Source organism: Neopelma chrysocephalum, unplaced genomic scaffold (assembly GCF_003984885.1).
Source record: "Neopelma chrysocephalum unplaced genomic scaffold, ASM398488v2 Primary Assembly neopelma1_88, whole genome shotgun sequence".
NCBI lineage: Eukaryota > Metazoa > Chordata > Aves > Passeriformes > Pipridae > Neopelma > Neopelma chrysocephalum.
The window spans coordinates 2,105,103-2,128,749 of record NW_020897750.1 but is presented as its reverse complement, the minus strand read 5'-3'; the positions used below and the strand labels follow the sequence as shown (position 1 = coordinate 2,128,749).

The 23,647-nt window shown below is 37.9% G+C and overlaps 1 protein-coding gene across 1 annotated transcript in view; it reads left to right on the top strand.

Annotated features, from left to right (window-relative positions):
• Positions 1-23,647, top strand: part of ARHGAP10 (Rho GTPase activating protein 10) — a 145,573-nt gene that overhangs the window by 112,491 nt on the left and 9,435 nt on the right. The window contains exons 20-22 of the mRNA XM_027692742.1: positions 11,177-11,339; positions 20,998-21,129; positions 22,594-22,685. Of these exons, the coding sequence (XP_027548543.1) occupies positions 11,177-11,339; positions 20,998-21,129; positions 22,594-22,685 (387 nt within the window). The remainder of the gene's footprint in view (positions 1-11,176; positions 11,340-20,997; positions 21,130-22,593; positions 22,686-23,647) is intronic.

Genomic DNA, 23,647 nt, shown 5'->3' with positions numbered 1-23,647 from the left:
AAAAATGGGTCTGGTGTAGCAATTTGTCCGACTAGAGAACAACTTGTTTTCTAAACAAACCAAAATATACTTTTTAAGCCACAATGCTTGCTGATACCTTATTCTATTTGAATACACTTTAGGAGTCAAAGTTTCTCATTGGCACATACATGGACACAGCACAATAGCATCGTGTGGGGAGCTGGGCTGTGTTGTTCTGTTTTTAAGGCATTTATGACCAGTCCCCCCACTCTGGAACTCGTATAGGGTGTTTCTGTTAGCTTTCTGTTGCTGCTGTAAATGAAATACTGTATTTATAGTGATTTGGAAAGCAGATATTTGTCAAGAATTCTAAAAGGAATAAGAATTAGAACTGCTACTTAAGCCTTTAAAACTTTGTGCTAACTTATATTACCCTTGAAGTATTCAGGGTAGCATAAGTATAAATGAAATGTTAGTGTTGAATAGGAGTTGCTGGTTTTGATTTTTTTGTGGGAATTGGAGTGAGACGACATCTTAATTTGGGAGATAAATTAATTTGCATGAATTCAATTGAATTACTTCATCAAAATAAAACATGATACATGTAATGGCTACGTGGCTTCCATGCAATGGTCCCTTTCCCTTCTCCTCCCATTGCTTCCTGCCCCAAACACATAGGTAAAAAAATCATAAACTTCATTTGGAATTACTGAACATAAACCCGGGATGTTAGAGAAAGCCTTGGATTTATAATGAGACTGGTCTTCAGGGCTGGAACAGCCCAGAGCTGCAAGGTTGCAGGTGTGAAACCTGGCCTTGAACTCTTTCTATTTCTGAATCTGCTGCTTGGAAGTGTTTCTGTAACCTGGCACATAGTAGGGGAAATGGAAAGAAAAGCAGCTACATAGACATATCAAAAAGCCATAAGGGCTTGCAACACTTGCTTACAAAGCTATTGTTAACAGCTGAGCAGAACACAGCTACGCTGTCACAAAATAAGTGCAGCAATGTTAGTCATGAGGGGGAGATCAGGCAGGATGACTGCTGTTTGCCATGTAGATTTAAGACAGTTTGTATTTCGTCTTGCTGCAAGAATAGTTCCTATGATTCTATGTGATCTATCACAGCTTTTTCCACCTGATGGCTCCGAGTAGGATGAGTGCTATACAAATTTAAAAGCGCTTTTGAGCTACTGTCAGTAAAGGTGAAGCTTTTTCTTATGTAATAGTGGGTATGTATAGAGGCCTACTTTCCTATCAGATAATCGACTTCTGCTTGGAAAGTTTTGGGCCCATACAAGGTACTTATTTTCTTGGAGGTTTGAAATAATCTGGGTCCATACTTTGTATACACAATATACATTGTCTGGCCATTGTTATCCCTGTGAGTAGTCTACTTGCTGCAGCCTACTTGCTGCACAGTTATCAAAAATCAAATTTAAGTGTCATGATGTAGTAAACATCTAAATTTCACATCTTTTAGAATGAGGTGTGTCAGATCTTCATGGTTGGTGTGAGAATTGCCTTAGTATCATTGCTAGTGCTTGTCTGCTTTCAGTGTATGAAATCTAGAGGCTGTAGAAATGTTCAAAGTAAACACATCCACGTGTTCACACACATGCATAGAACAGGAGTCAGAGGGGCAGGGAAAGAGAACTTAAATAGACTTTAAACTAAAATCTGAATTAAAAGAAAGAGCAAGGAGTTCAGGAGAATGGGTCAGTCTTTCCTTGAGGCCAGACATTATTAAAAACCTCTGATCTCCTGTAATAATCCTTCATCTCTTTAATTCTCTACCTTCTGCACACAGACATGCAGGGGCACATAATACTGTAAGAAGGCCAATTTGGCATGCTAAAAGCCATTAATCCCAGGCATGGAAGTCACTGATGTATCTTTGCTGAGTGCCAGCTGTGCCCTGGCCAACCTCTGTTGGTTAAAGAAAATTCTCTCACCCGGCAGCACACAAGAGTATAAGTAAAACAAAGACTTGTAGCTGTTCAGCTCTCCAGTCACTTTCTTATGGATGAGAGTGTGTATTTCACTGAATTAGGTGTTTCCTCATGTGGGCACTCTTGCTCCCCTTCACTGGTGACAAGAATAGCAGAGAAGATCTTGCAGGAGAGAGCTGATGAACTTCCTGGAAGGCTGATATGCAAGTTAGAGAATATTCCTCTTCCTGTTTTGTTCCCCTCCATCAGTGTTTTTCATTCAGTCAGAAAAAGACGTATTTGTGTTCTACCATTAGCTTCTGGAAGTCTCTGTCTTATTTGCTCTTCTTTTTCTCTCTTATTTTCTGTTTTCTTCTTTTGAAAGTTGCACTCAGTGCAAGGTGAATCATGTTACTACCACTTCTTTCCTTCCCACTGTTCTTGCGAGTTGCTGAACCAAGAGGGAGATTGAAAGTGTACTTAGGGGATATCACACAGAAGTAACAGTAGTGGGGACTGGCTTGGCTAGGATTGCAAGACTCATCTAAGACTACATGACTGGGGCCAAGCAAATTAGCTTCAGAGACCTCATGGATAGTGGTAGAAGAATCCAGGCATGGAAGACAATATTGACTTAACTACATTGGAGTAGCAAAGTCTATCTTCCTAATTGCTCCATTTTAAATGACCAGTGGGGAAATTAGGAGGTTCCTCAACAAACATGTCACCTGGATGTTTAGTTGAAAGAGCTGACAAAATTTTCTTAATGGCTTCTTAGCTTGTTTCCAGTTGTTGTGGTTTTTTTTTTTAGTAAGCCATAGGCATCCTGCTTCCTTCATTCCTCTGTTGAAGTCACAGGGCAAAAGGAGAGAGGTGAACAAAACGAGGAAGGAGGCACAGCCAGGTGTCAGTAGCATATTGGAAATGTTTCAGAGTGGCTTATTTATAAGAGACCCATCATGTAACCAGTGTGGTAGCAGTTAGTCTTTGTCATTATCCAAGTACCTCCGTGGGTTGTGGAATTATTGGTAAGAAATGTCTTCTTTTAATAAGCCATAGGAAGTAATTGCCAGTGAAGCAATCTAAATACACGAGAAGAGGAGAAAACAGCATGACATTATCTCTGTTTGACAGCTCAGGGAAAGAGTTTTTGAACATCTTACCTTTTGGGGGTGGAAGGACCCTTACAGACACATTTTCAACGTCATTGGTGGCTGAATTGCCAGCAAAACAGACAAGGAAACGTGGAAGAATATTTTCATGGACTTGGGAGTTTTTGATGTCATTTAAGAGGTGCTGCTGAATTAGGGAACTCTTAGCCCTGGTGATTGTACCCCTTTTTGATCTGCTCTGGTTTTTCACAGTTCTTATTCTCATTGATTAGACTAGAGCTGTTTTGTTGGTGTGTTTCAATACCGGGCTGGACCATAGGTTAATGTTGTCTGGACTGGTGGAAACCCAAAATGCTCAGTGCTACGAAAAAACTATGAAGGCAGTGGGACAGTCTGTCAGAGTTTTCAGGAAGTGGCTTCAGTTCATCATTGCATTTTTCAGCTATGAAATTTTGTGGCATCTGGCCAGCCTGGTAAGGCTGGAGGTCATATGTGGTTTCCTGCCAAGCAAGCTCTGGTAAAAAAATGAATAATCTTAAAGTTTTGATACTGCTGTTGTTATCATGGTGTAACACAAATCAAAAGAGGAACCCCTCTGCATGCTTGTATCTGATTTCTGTTGTGTTTCAAAATTTAATTATGTGATATAATTTAGCACCCCAACATCATATCAGTGGTTCCGTCTTGAAGTGGTTTTTCCACAGCTTGAGGAATAAATTGGGATTCTTTACCCATTTTAGTTTTAGCTTGCTCAGCAAAAGGCAATGTATCTTTGGGATTCTATTGATGTAAAATAATCCAAGCAGTATTTCTCCTGAATTCTGAGAGATGACCTGCAGTAAGGGAGGTATTTTTTGAAATAATTGCTTAATTTTTACAGGTTAGTTGCTTAATAATACAGGGTAAGTGTATATCTAGAAAGATGCTTGTTTGAAATTGAACTTTGCGTTTTAGAAATAAACAAAAATATTGTGAAAAAGAAGGAGGACAGGGCAGGGGCATGGTCCCCAGACCCCACTTGCCCCTAAGTAACTTGCAGATGAGCACATTTCTTTGCCTTTCCAAACCCCAGCTCAAACACCCACCTTTCTGGATACTATTCTTGAGTTGCGTCAGTCAGTCTTGAGGCAAATTCTGTCTAGTGCAGCTTCCTTCTTTTTCTGACGTATTTGAATCATTATGGAGTTGGAAAAAACAATCTTTCTACAGGAAAGCTCCTTTGTACCCAAGATACACATGCTGGTACATGCGCAAATCTGAGAAATATATCAAAGTTGGTCTTTATCTAGGAAAAACTGTAGTCAACTCTAATAATTGTGGCAATTATTTTGTCTGAGAGAAAAAAATAGCTGGCGTGGAGATCTGATTCTTACTGTGTGTGTTCTTCAAGGCAGCACGAAACTGATGGGTATGTGGGCTGTCTGCTGTCCATTTGCTCCACGAAAGCTGCACTGGCTCCGGGCTGTATGAGGCTGTGATGTCTAGATTTATGTAAGAACTGACTGCCTACTGAGGCAGTGCTGCAGTGCAAAGGATTTGCTGCACATTGAGGGTAGTAACGGGTACCTTTTGATAATGAAATGCAGTGATACAAATCTATTTTTCTGAGCATTTGCAAGAATCTGCCCTCCGAAATACCCATTATTCAGGAGCAGTGAAGTAACTCTGTTGTTTAGTTCTAGCATTATCTATGATTATTTTTTAACCAAAGAATAGGTCACTATTAGCTTTCAATCAGACTTTCACCTTGATTTGGAAATGTGTTTAAATAGCACAATTTCTGTGGTCTGAAGGTGAGTAATAAACAATTGACCAGTTTTGGTGGTGTGTTAAACAAAAGTACACAGTTTATTAATTTTCTCAGGAATAGATAACTTGGCTTCATTAACAGAAAACTTTAAAAATTTGAAGGAGTAGAAGAATGTCTGAGTTTACCTGGTGTTTGGTGTGATTACCACAGGATGAATTGTACTGTAAACAGTGAACAAAGGGTGCAGCCCTGCATCTAGAAAAGGCTATTTTTGATTGCAGGGTCCCTCTAATCACACTGACTGTCACAAAAAGCTTTCTCTAATGGAGTTACTTCTAGCTTTCCAGGAATGGCTGAATCCTTTCCAGAGTGGTATGTTGTTTCCTGGGATCATTTCAAGATTTATTAACTGTGTGAGGCAACTTAACTTTTGTTATGTTTTTCGTGCTTGTTTTCTGTGAATGCTGAAGCTCTAGCACATGGAACTAAGTTCTTGCTTGGTAGATGATATTAATCTATGAGATTCCTATTAAAAAGAAAACATAATACATACCCACAAACTAATATAAAGGCAGAGCTACTTTCTACTTGGTTAACTTCTGTATTATTGTGGGAAGTTAGCTATTTGTGGTGAACGAATGTTTGTTATCACAGGACTGGATGCAGCTGTGATGTTGATGGGGGAGGATGGGTGGCTGCACAGCAGTGCAGCTGCTGCTTCCCTGTCTCGTGATGCAAAAAATGTCAAGCTTGAAGATGGTAATGGGGATTTTGCATCATCTTTAATCCACTCTCCTCAGGAACTCTCTCCATAGTCCCTTGTTTGACTGTGTCAAAGTGGAATTAGACATAGGTTCTTATCCTCTTATTTTACCATGATTTGTGTATGTGATGACCACTTAAAACCTGTATGACAGTTCTGTTCTGCCTATTCTATGTATCTCAACAGAAACAGTCATAAGTATTTCTCACTTACTCCAGAAACAGTCATTTTCATAAACTGTTTTAATTCTCTGGCTACCCTTAAACTATAGGTGTTAGTTGTAATGTTGACGTTAAAGATTAGTCTTGCTTTTAACATTAAAGCATGTAATTCATTAGTTTACTTAAGTTGAAAGGCAACTCTGTCACCTAAGCAAGTAACTAAAAGTGTTAGCTCTCTGCTTGTCGTAGTTCTTATTACAAATGTTTTTTCTTATTTAGGATTCTCAGAGTAAAGTAAGGATCTGATTATTGACACTGCCAAAGTATTTCAGGGTTTTTTTTTTTTCAACTTTGGATGCCAACAAAAAATATTCTTAGACTAGCCAGATGGAAAAAGGAGAAAAAAAGGCGACGGGGAGGCATGTCATGTTCAGTTAGGTAAAAGCTGAGTTCAGATTTCTGGTATGGAGGATCTGAGAGTCTTTATTATCTGAGGCTCATCCAGACAAAAGGGAGAAGGAACTGAGGGTTACACATTTGCTAGAGAAAAGCTGGATGAGGTAGGTCTTAGTCTATACAGCTACTCACTTACTTTGTGGGGATTTGTCATTATGAGAAAGGGTGTCAAGAGGTGGGGAGGTGGGGAGGGAGGGAAGAGATTTGGGTTAGAAACTGAATGGTAAGTAGTACCAGTTAGACACACCAGTAAATTGTTAGGATCAGCCTAAGCTATCTAATTTTCTGGATAGGGCTGGTCTGAACCATGAACAGCCATAAAGGCAAAGCACAGGTATCTGTTGCAGAGGCACAGTGAAAGCTCAAAGGCTTGGATGAGTGTTGTGATTAGATCAGTGAAACAAGAAGATAATTTACATGACAGTTTAAAAGGATCGGAGCAGTCAAAAAATTTAAATAGTATGCAAAAGGTGGTGAGAATATGAAACAAGTTTTAACTCTCTTGAGAGTAGAATTGGATCTTACACCTATTTGTGTAGGATGGGGAGATGAATTGTAGAAGCAGCTTGATGGCAACTCTAGAAAGATGGCCAAGCTGAAGGCACTCAGAGCCTTTCCACAATTATGAAGAAGAAAAGGTGAAGAGCTGATGGCTGGAGTGTTGACAAAAACTTGTGAGATGTCATACAGATTTACTGCTTTTACACTGAGAACCCTCATGTCCTTCATCTGTTCTGGCACTCCTTGGCACCCAAAGATGGGTGTAACAGGAGAGAAAAAAGATTTGCCATTTTTAGAAGGAGAAAATGATGGCACCAAGAACACCAAACTGTATGCTCAAAGAATAATATAAATGAGCTTTAAAGGAAATCACATCTTGCCTGTTTTATAATGTAAGAGCTCATTAGAATTCAAGTGGTTAGAAAAGAATAGGAAGTTTCTGGAGCTCCTCTTCGAAAGGACCTGTCAGTCCAATGTGGCATTCAGCCTTTTCATAGAAGTGGGAAACCTGACAATGCTGTTCACTGGAGAACAATGTTGGAGGTAAAGAGGAGTCAGAGGAGAGAAACAGTAAAAAAATATTAGACTATCAATATTAGGAGTCCCTGAATTCTGAGGTATGATGAAACCCATAAAGCTGTTTCAATTCCAGCAATGTCCTTAACACACACTTTAACAAACAAAGATTGTAAAAACTTAAAAGGCTTTTTAATCTCCAGCAGTTTAGGACCTTTACTGGCTCTACAAAGCAAAACACAGGAAGAGGGCAGGGGGATAAAAAGAAGAAATAGCTAGCAGTCACTGTATCTTACAGGTTTTGAAGAAGCGTTTGAAGGAACTTAGCCATGATAATCGATATGGGATTTAGGATCAGCAACATCAAACAGAAATGTTCACAGGCAGGCCTTTTGTTAGGTGAATACTTTGAATAATGCAAAGCCACCTAACTTGTCCTAAAAAAGCTCTCTGGTCAAGGGGTTGCATAGCTTGGCACTGTTAATTTTGAAGACATCTTGTCGCTTGCTGAATAAGTGGGAAGAAACTGGAGGAATGCTAATGGAGTAGCAGTATTTAGAAAGGTAAATACAAATCCTTGATGATATATTTACACGTGGAGGAATTGCAAATAATGACAAAGGTAGTCAAGGAGGAGTTGTGTTCATGTGCTAAGACGCACCCATACAAATAAAAGCACTACATCCTAAGAAATGGTGACTCTAAGTCTGTTGCTCATGGTGGGCAATCAGCTCATCGTAGTATTCATTTAAAGCAATGGCAAAAAAAAGTGCTAGCCTTGGAAGTACAAATAGGGGATTGATGAATAAGAGTTAGTGGTGGAGCTTAACGCTTAATGTGGTTCTTGTGGGACTACAATAAAAAATCATAGAATCATATCTTATGTATGCTCTTCAGAAAAAATACTGGTTTATAGAACAGGTTTATAGAACAGATGCATGATTCCAAAGCTACAAAATCCCTTACAGTAAGAGATTCAGTGTTAAACTTAAAAAGGAGATCGTTTAAATACCTTCACACAACACAAAAACTGGATATGAGAGATAATATAATAATTAGCAATGCATATTAAATGGGTCATGCCTGAAAATAAAACCTAACAAAGTGAAGGTAATTGTTGGCAAGTATATTAATTAGCAGCCAATTGATTCTCCATTCATTTTATCATCTGCTGAAGTCTGCAGACAATGATTATTTGGAAGATGCAGTTTGGCCCAACATAAGATGAGCATTAATCAAAAGCAGGTTATTAAGCTTAATGAAGAGATAATGAGACACAGTTCTATGGCCTCTGCCATGTACAGGTGTTACTATAATTTCTGAAGTTAGCAGAACTTTTGGCACCAACAAAAAGGATGAAATCTCTTTGTAATGTTGAAATCATAGCAATGACCCCGTATTTCCAAGACTTAGATTTTGAGCATATATTGTTTTTAATAATGAAAATGTGCTAGGTGGTCATTAGTCATCTGTTTTTCAGTTATACACAATTGCCTCTTCCTCAGTAAAAATATTGTTTTGCTTTACAAAAGGAGATAATTGAAGAAATCAGAAATGTGAAGTGTCTTTGTACACGTTTTTAGAGGGTGTTTAGAATTTAGCAGGCATTTTCCTGTTTAAATACTTGATTTGTTTTTAGTGTTGTAAACCCAATCTTAGTCTTGAGAGTGCAATGCAGTACTGACTGTGAGAAAACACTGGCTCAGGAAGGAAGAAGTAAAATTTGAGGAAAGATTTAACACACAGTTTAATTTATGATAATGTCAGATGTAATTGCCTGTGTACTACAGTCTCCAATGCTGACTCTGCTGTGCGTGACTGAAACGTTTAATATTTTTTTACTTTTTCTATGTGTTCTGAGAAACAATTCAATGGAAAATCCTCTGCTTTCTGTAGGGAGGTGCGGTGAGTTGGTCATATTCATAATATTAATGAACAGATTAATACAGATTTCTACTGTGTTTTAGTGATGCTAAGTGAATGGTTGTGGTAAATGTGGCCTTCTGGTAGTGTATGTAGTTTGACAGTCTTGGTTGTCTTAATAGTACTACTTTGAAAATAAATTATGATTAATTAAAAGGACTTAAGTCTAGTTTTAAGGAATTTATGAAGTCAGGTTGCAGTATCGCTGTCTAATCTCTCAGATGTTTATCATTGTGACACATACATCTGCAAACGAGATGTAATTAATTAGTTTTTACCTGACACTCCTACAATTCTCATGTCATGTCATGTAAATGTGAGCGGCAGCATCGTGTCCTGGGTGCAGTGGGGAGGTGTGAGTTGAGCAGGATTGGGCCACAGTAAAAGTGACTCACATTCCCAGGTTAACATTCTCCTCCTCAGAGCTTATCACACTTTGTTACTATGGGCTAATTTAGATCCTTAAATTAGCAGCTGCTTAGGGAGAAATTTCCAGATGATGACTTTTATCATTTCACTGTTTTTAGTTGTATGTCATTTTACTCTCTAGGGAAGTTGTTCTCTGAGAGCTGCTGGGAGGGGGTGAGTTTGAGATGGCTGGGGAAGCAGGCGAGTGCTTTACTAATTTTCTGCTTTTGAAGCAGAAGGAATTGAGCTGGTTGAGGCAGTAATAAAGTTGCGAGAAGGATTTTTATCCAGTGAGGGTGGCTTTCCATTGTCCATGTTATTTATTGTTGCACTTTTAATTAATTTAAAAAAATAATAAATTAAAGAAATCAATGCAACACTACTGCTTACCTCGATGAAGTAGAATTAAGCTCAATTTTTCATTGAGCAGATGCTAATTTGTTTAGAATTGGAAAGTAACATTGTACAGGACTTCATCTTGTATATTACTGTACACAGGAGATACAGGTTGTTAAGTAAACATGATACTTTAACAGCTTGTGATCATATTATTGTGATGTGTTAGGACTTGGTTGTTCATTTTTTTGCCCCAAATCTTTTGTCCCTAAGTGAGCAGAACTCTTTTAGAAAGACTGTGGCGTCAATGATATCTAATCCACTCTAGACTTTTGTGATGATGTTATTTGGCAGGCCTGTGGGCCATGGTCACGAGTGCTAATGGGAGCAGGATGGACGGAAGAAAGGATGCAGGGAACCTTGTAAAGGGTGTCTGGAAATGGCCCTTATAACAGTTAAATATTAGTATTTTGAGAACAACCACAGGCCCCATTTGAGACTGCTGGTTTATCTGTCCTAGATACTTTGTTGTTTACAAACATCCTCATTTTGTACACCTCTTTTAGAATTTATAAGATGTTTAAATGAAAGTTTGGAAGGGAAAAGCTATGTGGGTGAAGGTTAGTTTTTCAGTGGAGAACGTGCTGTTTGGCTAGATGTGTCAGCATGGTTTGCAGTGAGTGCTGTGACACACTGGTAACTTTATCTTACTGTCCTTGGGATAGGATTGGTGTTCCTTTAATGTTTTCTCAATCAATCTTATCTGAATGATGATATTCTAAGAGTAGCCTGTGAAAATGAATAGTAGATCAAAATACGATGAGTTCCCTTAAAAGTAACACCATTAAAAAGGTGTAACATTCTTGGATATTGTGTGTTTGTTAGAAATCTCCTGCTTATTCTGACCTTTCTAAATGTCAGTGTTTCATGTTTGGTAAGATTGTGCTTGTGGTACTTGAGAGCAATCCTCAAATGGGTATTACGTTATCTTTAGAGACTGTGTTTTTAGAGAGACAAGCAAATGTGTATAGCCTAAACTATTTTCTTATCTGAAGTGATGCCTTTGTCTAAAAATATCCCCCCAAAATTTAGCATTTTGTTCACAGAAAACACATGCTGCAGAAAGCACTGGGAATACATTGTGTTGTGAAGATAGCCTGGTGATAAAAATGGGGGAAACTGTGCAGTGATACCTTTTGGGAAAATACTGGGAGATTGCTTGTCCTACAAAATATCCAGTGAAGATAGGACAGTAAGGTTTCTTCTCATGTATATTTCAGGACATTATCACCAAAGCAGGTGCTTTGGCTTGTGAGAAGATTCCTTGGGTATCCTTCTGACTTGTGCTCTCTCTTCTAGCTGACAGTCACAGCTTTCCCAGAGAAGACACCCCAACTGGGAGCATAGATTCTCTTTCTTCCCAGTCTCCAACACCTGCCTTCTCTAGTAGCCCCCCTGGGCTCTTGGATGGAAATCACCTTATCATGGACAGTGGAGATCTTGCAGGCTGGACAACAAATCTGTAAGTAACCTGAATATTAAGTAACAATTTTTCCACTAGTATGATTGTGCACATGAAACACCTTTTCCTTTTCAGTTTGGTGACGAGTGAATATTAGAAATTGCATATAATTGTGTTTGTTTCCTTCTGCTGCAAAAAGATATGTGTTTATATGTTGGGGGTGGAGCTTAGAGACCACTTGAATGCTTGTGGGAAAGAAATGTTATGTTGGTACTGAAACCTAATTCATTTTCCTGTAACCTATTATAAAATTTTAAATGTTATTTATTTAAACAAAGAATATTTAAGTTATTCTCTATATGATATATTACCCTACTTTTATTTCAAGACTGTTTAGCTACACTTAGATGCCATGCTGTTAAGGTTATGGGCCAAATTTTGAGTTTGGACAAACAGTGTAATAAGTATGTGCTCAGATGCTGTTGTCTAAGAACATTATCTTTGTTAATCTCTTCTTAACAAATTAAAGGCCTGTTTTCCAATGAAAGTGCAGTCTGTCACTTTCAGTAGATTCTGTAGATGTTCAGTTTTTGAGCATGACTTCAATTTAGCAAAAATTGACATTACTCTCTCTGTAATACAAATTCAGGTTTGATACACAAAAAACTGACCATAACTTGTTTTTAAATCAGAGTTGAACTTGAATTGAATTCTCTGGTTTGCTATTCATACAAACTTTAACCAATATCAAGTCAAAGTTTTCCAGCCTTCAGTGCCAAGAAGAGCTGAAGGAGCAGGTCTGGAGAAAAGATCTCTTACAAATATTTTCCATAATGGCATTCTGAGTAGCCTGCTCTGCTGATGAAGCAAGTGTGTAGATGTATGTAACACATGAGAATATATAGACAGTCATATAATGAGTTTATATTTCTAAATGCACACACAAATAATTAACTACTGATTAGAGTACTTATTAACTAGAACAACTTTTTTTTCTTGTATGTATTGAAATAATTCCAGATTTGTATGTATTGTACATAAATGTTGTTTCTTCAGTAGAGGTCTGAAGTTACTCTTTCCTTATCCTCTTGTACTATCCTCTAGAATTGGGTGGAATCAGCATAAGTTGTATTTGACAAAGAGAGGTGCATGTGTGGAAAAGATGCTGTAACTGGTATAAAACTGGACTGTTGGTAAAAGCAAGCATAGCTAATTAAGGAACACAGGATTAGCAGAACATTGACAGTGTCACTTCAGAGAATAAAAGGAGTTTTGATTTTATCCAGAGAGTTTGGGAACTCCATGTATTTGAAGAAACGTTGCATTGTTTTGCATTTTCATAAAAAATTATACAGTACTGCTGTTTTGGAAATTTTTCTTGATGGCTTGAAGTTTTCTGCTCAGTTGGAAACAGTACTTAGAGTTCTCTTTGGAAGGAATAAAAAGGTGCATGGTATGTGCATTTAGATTATTTGTCAAAAGTAGTTTCTTTCTTCCATTTGCTTGTCTGTGAAGTTTGCTTAGGAATTACCTCTGTAACAAGCCTGGACAGTGACAGGTGATGGTGACTTCTTTGTGGTAGAAGAGTTTCTTGCATTGTTTCCTGGGGGAGCGATGTTGAATCGTGGGTCAAAATGTGTCAGATATTCCAAGGCTCATTTATACCAGTAATTTGCTTTAAGCAAGAGTACGTGATGCATAGCAAGAACACTTTTTGTGGTATTTGTTTCCAAGAAAGGAAAAGCTTGCTTTTTCCAGAATGATAGCTGTTGTCACCATGATGTTTCCTGGCAGAGTTTTCTGTGATGCGTGCCCTTTCCTTGTCCCACCTTTAAAAACAAAAGGAGCTACAGCTTCCAGCATGGCGAGATGAGCATAAAATGCAGGCAAATACACTCTCACCTCCTAACTGGCACTTGGAGGGGACCACATGGCCAGAGTGGTTAAAGAAGCTAAGAGGGCAAGGGCTATACTACCAGTCTTAAATATCTCACAAAGCCCTGACTGCTCAATTGTCATATCAGTATTTAAAGATGTGCTGTGCATACGGTGTAACTCGAAGGTGATGTTTCACATATGTGTCATTTTGAAGCCCCGTTAAGCTGTTGGTTTTCATGTCTATAAGTGTGTGTCTGCCTGATGCTAGATTTTCTTTGAAAGATCTGTGTGGATCAGACATATGTCCTGTGTTGTCATGTACTGCTGTAGGGGTGAATAGAGAGTTGGGCGTTGGTTGGTTCCCATTGCCCAGGGCAGGGGTGGTTCTCAATGGAGACCTGAGTTTGCTGCTTTAAGACTATTTTGCACCCTAAACTTTTTTTAACCTTTTTCCTGAAGTTATTTTTAACCTCACACTTCCATCTAGAGCCAAATACTAAAAATAAACATGCCTTATTTTTGCATACACTCTATGGTAGAACATAGAGAGCTTTTTTTTCTCTGTCAATCACAAAGTTACAGAGTAGTTTCTGTAGATGCGAGATTCAAACCCCAGATAACCTAGGATGGACAAATTACCATTTCCACTTGATGAAGCACTGTGTCACAAACATATACTGTTTGAAAAACCCTTCTATCCACGGATGCTTAGCACAAGATGATCTCAGACAAACTGATAATTATGGTTGTGAGCTGCATAGAGTATTGCTCCCTTGTAGGGCTCTCCACTAGTTTGGGCACTTTTTCCCTTTAAGGCAGAGCAACAATGACAATCTCAATGTTAACCAAAGCGTTTGCATTCTTTCTTTTTCCTCTCTGATGTCAGTGCCCATACAGACTCTTGTCATACTCAGTTTCTGGTTTTTCTATTGCATTTGCCCAAAAAGTAAATAAATCTGCCACATCTTTTTTTCAAGAGGCTTAATAGCTTTTTGCTGGAGAGTGTGGCCCTGGCATTACTTCCTACCTTCCTGATTGGCACTGAAAAACATGCGCCTTAGTCACTTAGATTTTTATTCCTATGGTGTACAAAACTCAACTTTTTAATAATTCAAAGTATGTAGTTTCCAAAGAGGAGTTCAGGATTTCAGATACTAAGAAGCTGAGTAGCCTTTCTAAGCTAGTCCCCAAACTGTTTTGATAATGGTGATGGTCTTGGGTTTGGAGAAATGTATTAGAAGGGGATATGGATAGCTCTTAAACTGCATTTGAACTGTGGAGCAATAGTCAATCTTCCCTTTTACATGCAGTTGAAACTCAGTGATACATGGTTTGACTTTCACTCTGTTATATTATGGCTTTTCACATGTAAAAGGTAACAGTGGTAGCTAAACTAGGTATAAACATCAGTGTCCAATAAATATATCTAAGCAAGTAAAGATACAGTGTAAGTTAAAGTCTGTAAAAGACAACATTTTTTTTCCATTAAAGTCCTCTTGCAGTGAAGTAGATGGTAGTGCAAATGATGGAACATCAGACATGGAGTCACATAATAAAATTAAAAAAGGGCAAGGGAAACTTTTTAGCAGCTGTTGTGGTTTGATTATAGAATTTACTTACAGAACCATTTATTGACATGAGGTCTGTCTTATTTAGCCTTTCCCAGAGTACTGGCTATAATGGGAGCTCACCTCCAAAGGATTAGGGCAGGTTTCCCTTATTGCAATGACTGATTCATCAAAAGGTGGATTACAAATCACGTCCTAAAATACTATGGGGTGCCTTTGGTCTGTTTTCACTTGACCTCAGAATGAACCAAAAAAACCTGAACACTTGGTATTCCCTGGACTTGGTATGTGCTGTAATCAATCTTTCTGTGGACCTCTTTCTGATAAGGAAAGATTTGTTACTGTAACTGGCCCCTTGTTGTCATGAGATTTCTTTGTGCTTTTACAGTACAATGCCCTATGCCAGGGCGTTATCTACAGACCGTACAGACCTTGGGATCTGAGATTGCAGGGTCTCTGGGTTTCCCAGAGAGGTGGAACATGGTGACTTCTGATGGTTGTTCTGGGTGGAGGTATGATGCAGGATGTGGAGTAGCCTTCCTCAAGATGATACTGTCTGAGTATCTGTTTACCTTGCCTGTTCTTCTTTCCCTCTCTGAGCCTTTGGGATTTTGCAATTGGAGGGGATGGAAAGCATTCCTGTCCCTCAAACCTTTTCACTGAGTGTGTGTATGAGTGTGTGTGGGTGGGTGCACGGCTTGTTAAAGCAATTACATTTCTGGGCTAAGAATAGTAAGATTCATAGTTTCCAAACTGAATCCCACCTTGGATGCTGCTATTGGAGCATGCAAGATACAGTCCTGACAGCCCAAATGCTCAAGGTGCTCAAAGGCCAGAGGAAAAATAGAAGCATCAATGTAAATGGCTTTTCAGGAACATGCAAGGGGCCAATGGCAGATGAAATAATCAAGTCTTTCTTTAATTTCTTATACATTTTTCTTTATTGGTTCTCGTGATACTAAAGTATTCTGTTACCCAGCTCAATGGTATGTAAATGCTACACGATGGGCATCGTTTTTGGGTTTTTAATATCCACAGAGGCTTTTAAAATGGTGATGAGAACTGTGCTATGCAGTATCCTGAGTGCTTTCAGGGTCTTTGTGACCAGGCTGGGAAGAAGCTACTCATTCTTCATGAAATCTCAAGCTGTTCAAATTCATGGTGAGCACACTGATATTAAAAGAGCCATCAGATGGCAAGGGAGGGCAGAGACAGTGATGCTCTGAACAAAACAGAACCTTTGGACATAGCTATTAATTTTGTTTGACTGCTGACTGAACTCCCATCAGCCTTGTTATATGTACATCAGTAGACTGCATGTATAGTCTCCTTAAAATTGTCGTAGTTTCTTTTGTAATTTCTGGCAGTGATGTGAATTTGCAACTTTACATAAATGATGAGTGACTTCACTTTCGGTGTCTTGAAAACTTCTTATAATATCTAGTGTCATCATCCTATTTTATTAAAAGAAGGTGCTTTAACAGCTGTTCGGTCATTGTGCTTATTTTGCAGTTTGTTTTTGTTTCAGCTGCCACCTCTTCGGTGACTCAGCAGTTTGGGAGCGGGTTTAGTGGAGCAGGCACTTCTTTTTGTACCCTTTTGTTATGCAAGCAGAGCAAGAGCCCTCATTTTGCAGCTCCTTTGAAACAGGCATAATGTAACTTAGTCATGTGGTTCATACAAAATAGTCCTTACCACCTCCTTGTCTTCCAGTGGGCTTGACAGCAGCACTGCTGTGTGAGCACAGGATAAGTCGTGTGTGTGCTCAGGGCAGGGAACGATGTGGATGCAACCACTGTGATGAGCTAAAGTTTTGTTGTTCTTTTTTTTTTCCCCTTTCTTTTTCGTTTATTTTCTTTGCTTGATTCCAGTGAACACAGCCCCTTCTTTTTTTTTTTTTTTCCCTTAAAGGGAACAGTGTGCCATAAGCTTATAGATGTACATACTTCATTTTTGCTTTGCCTGCATTATCATTTAAAAATGCTTTAACTTAGGACAGCTGCTGTAGACATTAGCTTTGGATTTACCAGACTGGCGTGAAAGATCATTTCACTAATGTGTTAGCTGCTTCACTGAGACTTCACAATCCAAGTTTAACAAAACCTCTATTTCATTGCTGACTGGTGTGTTCTATATAAATGAGGGTTCTGGAATGTTGCGTGCATGTCACATACTTTAAATTTTGAGGATAGAGTTTCTTTTCAGAGGGAACAAAGATGAGGAAATTCTGTCCTTCTATTTTGCCTCCAGCTTTTCTGCAATTACCACCATTTCTAGAATTTTGCCCATGTATTTTTCTCCTCCCCACTCACCAAGGCATAGGGGTTCTTAACTTGCAGGAAAATCTGGTGGTGGACAGTATTGGGTTGCATATTGAATCTGAAATAGCTGAACCTTTTCATATACACTGTTGTCTTACAATGAAATCTTTCAAGAACACCTTCACTGAGTTTGTCAGCCAGACGCTGTGATACGACAGCCGTGGGGCTGCCAAACTTGTCTATGAAACAACTCTTTTTTTTTTTTTTTTTTTCTCAGGAGTTGCCATGTAGATTCTTTTCAGAGTCTCTGCCTTGCTCTCAAGATAAGAGACTGCTCTTTAGCTGTGTTACCTTAGGAACCAGCAAGATAAACATCCAATAAAATCTTGTTTTCAGGAGTTTGTTTCTGAGTATCAGTACAAAATCTCTAGCTTATTTTCGGTAAAGCTATTCCCCCCTCCTGCCTTTTCCCAATGCTCACTATGCGAGACAATAGCATTTTTTCCTCAGACAGAGATGGTTATGTGAGGCTGTTTTTTTTTTTCTTTTTTCCCTACCCTCAGGAAAATGCATTTCCTTCATTTTAGCCTTTGGGAGAAGGGATTTCTTCAAGATACCTTCTTACAGTTGAGATGCTCTATGATAAGGTGTGCAATACTTTCTAATATGTCGTCATCTTGATAAACAAGGTGTGCAAAGCTTTATAGCAAGATAGTCTTGCTATCACAAGAGTATTTTCAAGGATAAGACAGTAAAATCTAGCCAGTTTCTTGCTTACACACCACAACATTGGAAATTATTTTTCTTATTGAGTAAAACCTTCTGTTTTAACAACAAAATTAAGTGGTTCCTGAGATAGCCAAGTACAGTAAATAAAAAAGAACAAAACAAAAACATAAATTCTAGAATGTGCTTAGTAGTTAAAGCTATAATTTTCCCTTCTTAATATGGTGAATCTATTGCTATTGAAAAGTGTTTTTTTTGTTTCCCTGCTGGTCCTAGGGTATGATCTCCTGCTGGGTAACCAGGAGCCTAAAGTGACAGGCGAATTCAGGAGCCGTGCTGCAGTGCTTTCCCTACAGCTGAAATGTATTAAGGGAATTCATCAAAAAAGTGGGGAAGGGAACAGCCTGGCACTCCACATACCTGCACTACTTCTGGAGTGTTTTTCCACTAGAACTGTTGGAGTGGCTCAGAATTTGTAGAAAACCTGCCGGTTTTAACATGCTTTTGTCTAGTGCTGTCTGGTAAAGGACAGTGTAGTCTTACTTGTTGATAGATTACACTTCTTGTTGAGTCTCTGTAACTTGAGAAATAAACATGCCATGACATGGATCTGAAGATTTTATTTCATCTTCTGTTCCTTTACTTGCACACCTTTTCTTTTGTGTTTTTTTTTTCTTTCCTCTCCAAGTCTCAGCAAGAAAGCATCTCTTATTTATTACAAGTATTCTTATGAATGACCACTGCTTTCCTGGGTTGGAGAGTTCCTTTTGTGTCTTCTCTATTCTGAGTATCTTTGAAGTTATTAATTCTGTATCTTAGGTGCAGGTGTTTTGTGTTGTTCTAGAGATGATCAAGTAAATTGCATAGATTAAAGTGATGCATGTAGCAATGAAATATTTATTAAAGGGAAGATTTAATATTCACTTGCTGAAAATCAAACAGCACACATCTGAGGTATGCACGAGAAGGCCACTTGGTGGAATATTCTTGAATGGTGATTAGTTTGCATTAGAGATATTTTAATACTCTCGTGGTGATATACTTGGAATATTATTTTCCTATTTTCTGTAGCTTTACAGGTTTCAGAAATGAGTCTGACACTAATCTTAATCACAGAATCATTGAATGGCTTGGAAAGGAACTTTAAGTCCATCTCATTCCAAACCCCCTTCTATTTGAATTTAATCAGTTTGAATTTAATAACTGGGAGCACAAGGAAAATATTTTTCCTTTAAGTCTCAGAATTGTTCTACATAGAATAGTTTAGCCTATGCAAGTAGGATACTTTCTTTTTAAATTCACTTTTGAAAAACTTCTGTCTTAGGTTCACCTACTGAGTTAAAATTAATTTTATTTATATACGTTATGTGTGGTGAATGGTGAAGAAATAATTTGCTTTCTGGCAAACTTTGTAAACTTTACAGTACCACTGAGAATTTTTTTGTCCTCATTATTTAGAGAAAATGATACAAATGCTGGTGTTTCATTTTTTTGTTTTTGTCTCTGAATGAGGTCACTTTTAGCAAAGGATTTTGTTTTATCTGAGGAAAATTTTTCAATTATTATAAAAATGGGAGGAAGAGAACAAGTCAAGTAAAAGCAAAAACCCCTAAATTATGTAGGTGCTGTTCTTCAAAGGTATGTCATTATTGGAAAATGTAAAAAATTGTGTAGTGGAAGATTCACATGCAGTAAAGAAGACTACTCATTCTCTTCCCAAAGTTAAGTATGAAGTATGGTTATAGTCAGCATAATCCAGCTCATCATTCAGCTTAATACATATGATTCCTTTCTTTATTTGGTAAATCTGATAATTTTTAAAAGCAGAACATGTTTTGATAAACCCTTCTGGTTGTGATCTCAGCACACTAAAGTTTCATTTTTATTAGTGGCATTAACTGTAGAATGCTTTCATACACTGTGAATTCCAGTTTTCATCCAAATGCTTCCTGACACAGATCCAAAGGAAAAGCTATTGTCTTGTTAAGTAAGGAATGTGACATTCACCACTTTACAATGTACTAAATTAAAAAATTAATGATCAAAATTAACGTCTGCTAAATATGCAATTGCTAGAATGACTATGAGATATATTGGCTGGGAGAACCAGTTTATGAAAGTTGAAATTGGTTATAAACCACATTATGCAAACCAACAAATAGTGATCTTTTCTCCTAGAAATTAAATATCCCAGATATTTAATTTTAATACTTTTAATAGCAGATTAAAATCAGCTATCTAAGTTAGGTTTCCTGCTCTGTTTTAATCATTTAGAGTTATAACTGGGGTGGTTGTTGATCCCTTTTTTGCTTTTAGTCAATCCACCTTGATTAGGTGTGAATTTAGACCCCCACAAAAATTCTTGACTGAATTCCTAGATTTTGGTGGTATTTTGCAGATTTATGTTGTCTAAGAGGTTAATATTGGAATAAGACGAACTCATAAACGCTGTATTGTGAAGACAGTACTTCAGAGTGATGATTCCTGCCTGAATGCTGTGTGTGAATGATTTTAACTCTGTTCCTGCTTAGAAACTGCTTGAAGTCCAACTCTTTGTTCCTTTAAGTGTTTGGAGTGTTTGTTGGTTTGTCCGTGCAACACTGAAACGTTTTAGTTCTTTAGGGGAATTAGGAACCTCCTTTATGTTAGGGACGACTTTGTGTGTTTTTCAGTGACTAATAAAAGTTTCAATTTTGGCTGCTGTTTCTTCTCCTCCGGAAGAGCAACCGTGTGCTCAGCCATTGAGTTAATGCCTATTTGAGCAGCTTGTTGGTGAGGGCAGCCACTGAGGCAGTATTTACCCAGCTATGAGAATGAGATCTCAATCCAGAGCCAGCATCGTGATCCCAGTGTTGTAATAGCTGCAGCCTCGTTAGAAATCTTCCCAGTCATACGTGCCTTAGTATAGCACCGAGAAGGTTTTTAAATAGATTCGTCAAAACTCGTGAAGGCAAAGTGGCAGCTCAAATAATAGCCTGCTACATGCAGTTTCACTGTATCTGTCTTTATTAGATAAGGAATGGGGAATTTTGCCTTTTTATTGCTTATGTCATACATCTCAGGTAATTTGTCTTGGCTTAGGATGTAGGGCATGTAGGAGGAAGGTCTTCAAGGAGGAAGTGCAGAATCGTATGGTGGCGATTTCTGCAAAATCAGCTTGGCAATATTTTTGGGTCTGAATTTGAAGGTCTAAAGAGTTGTCTAGTTATAAAGATTCAAACATTTTGGTAAGATAACAAGTTTTATTCACACTGTTAATTCTGCCTTGAATATATTTCATCTTAGCCCTGGTCAAAGCCGCCCATCGATGGTCTCGTGGATGAATATTCCGTCTTCTAACCCAGCTGCCACAAATACTGCACTATCCACTTTCTTCTTCCCCAACCCTGCCACTGGGAGTGACAGAGCAGTGGAAAGGTACGGAGTACACTTCAACTTTTGCTGGCTATTTGTTTGCCTCCTTTTTCTGTACGTTTTTAAAAATAACTAATGCACGTCTCCCGTGTTATGTGAATGGTTATCTCAAATCAGAAAATGCAACGTTAGCAATATTGACAGAATAAAATTACTGTCTGTCTTATTTTTCCTTTGAACACCTTCCTTGGTAGAAGGCACACAGATTGAGCCAGTGGCTTGTTTGTTACTGCAAGCAGGCTTTGTTTTGGGTGGGCAATTCATAGTATCTGTCTCCCGCAGTGTTTCTCTTAGTGTCTTTTAAAATACAGATTCTTTCTTTTCTGTAGCCATGTTTGTCAGATGTAAGTTTCTCTTTCTAACCTACTTGCCTCTGAAACTTTCCTATGTTTTTACCTTTCTCTGTTGTTTCATTATTTTCTTTCATGCTTTCCTTCCATGCTCTTTTTGCTTCCTTCCATATTGTCGTCCATCTTTTGAAGTATTCTCAGTTTTTCCTTTGAAGGTCTTCACCATCTCAGCTTTTTTTTTCATAATATTTGAAGGAAAATATTTTTATTTATTTATAATATTTTCTTTTCTAATTCAAGTAGTTGGGTATATTCACAATTTATTCCCACTTGGTAGCAAAAATCCCATTTCTCAGCACTGGTTGCATTTTGCACCACAACTGCATTGTCTGTTTGACTGCAAGTTCCTTGGGGCAGGAAGAATCTTTCCCACTGTTGTATGTGTAGTCGTTGTTGTTGCCTGGGCTCAACAAAAGATGATTTAATAGTGTGGGTGCTCTGTCTAAACACAGCATTGTTGGGCAGCAGTAAACTGTCAGTTTGCAAAGGCGTGATTAATTAAGCCATGCCAATAATATTTACATATTCAAAGATTTCTGCTTATGGTACTTTGAGAAAATGAGTACTGTGGAGAAATTCATATTGATGGCTTATTACTGAGCATCCTGAGAACACTTCTACAAGACCGCCTGAGATGTTAGAAATCTTGAGGAATTTAAGAAAAAACAGCATCTTTGGTAGACTAGTAATGTTGTATTGTAAACAAACATAAAATGTGCATTCTGAACAGTGATAGTGAAAAGCTGAAGTGCAAGATTCATGAAGAAATGTTTCAGAAGATATAATGATGATTAGTTTGTAAATTAAGTATCATATGCTTTGCTTACTATTGATTTCCTTGCTGATTAACACTTGAAAAAATTTTAACTGTAGTTGAAAGTTGAGTTTGTCATAAAAATAAGTGTGCATGAAGTTAGGAGTATGATATTCGGAAATGCCAACAGTAAGGTGTGAAGCTTTGGCTTTGGCTGTGTGTATGAATTACAAGCCTGTAAGGATGCATGTGAAATTGTGTTTAAACTTTCAGTCATCTTCAAATGTGAATGGAAAGAAAATGGTTGAGAGAGTGTCTTCATAATAGCAAAAAGTTGCTATAATTCATAATTTCATTTTTCAGTGCTGCCCACCGAAAAGCAAGAGCAGTTTATCCATGTGAAGCAGAACATAGCTCTGAATTGTCATTTCAGATAGGAGCAATATTTGAGGATGGTAAGTACTGCTTCAGTAAATATAAAGCAATGAAAAACAAATTGACAAAACTGCTAAAATGGCTTTGGATAAAAATACAAGTCTGAGTGCTATTCTGCCAATGTTGCTGATGGCACACAGTTGGTGATGGAGATGTTTTCTGGTGTGAGGAAGCTATTTAACATATCCTTAGCACTGTGAGGCAATGCTTTTGATTTTGGGTGAACTTTCAATTGATTGAATTTTTCAGCATCATTTAAATGTGTTGTAGCAAAAAAAGGTTATTCAGTAATAGAAGAGAACATCTTGGCCTATGAAAATGTGTTTTTTAAAATGTGAACTACTGTTGTAAAATAACACGTGGGCTTTCATTTAAAGAAAAAATATCTGTTTAAGGATTTTCAATCAGTGCCAGGTAAATCAAGTGAACACTGGAGAGAAAAAGGCAGTGCTTGCTGTTTGGGTCAAGGTGTGTGTTAGCGTGTGTATGTACTTGTAGAAAAAGGAATATTCACTGAGGTGCAGAATGAAGGCCTGTGTTTAAAGATTTCTATGGACCCAAATATAGCATTACATATGAACACCTGGAAGGTGGTTCCTCTGCTCAAGATTGTGTTGCTCAGTGAGCTTCCATGTATCTATCCTTCAGCATCTTCACAGGGACTTCAAAATCATAGGAAATGTTTTAGGTTTTAAACCTTATGCCTGCTTTAATACAAACTCTGAAGATGCTGAAGGCAACATTATAGTTTCTTCTTCTCACAAGGAAATTCCTAATATAAGAAACAGTATGGAGTGGCTCAACATGGGCTGGACAAATTCAGAAATTCTTGTTACTTTAATGCAGTTTAATAATAATTCTAAGCAGAAATTAGTTCATAGCAGCAGCATGGTATGACTGTTGTTTATTGGAAGAACTTGGTAAAAAATTACATTCATACTGAAAACCAGAAGACTCTTAAATTTGGCCAAATACTCATCCA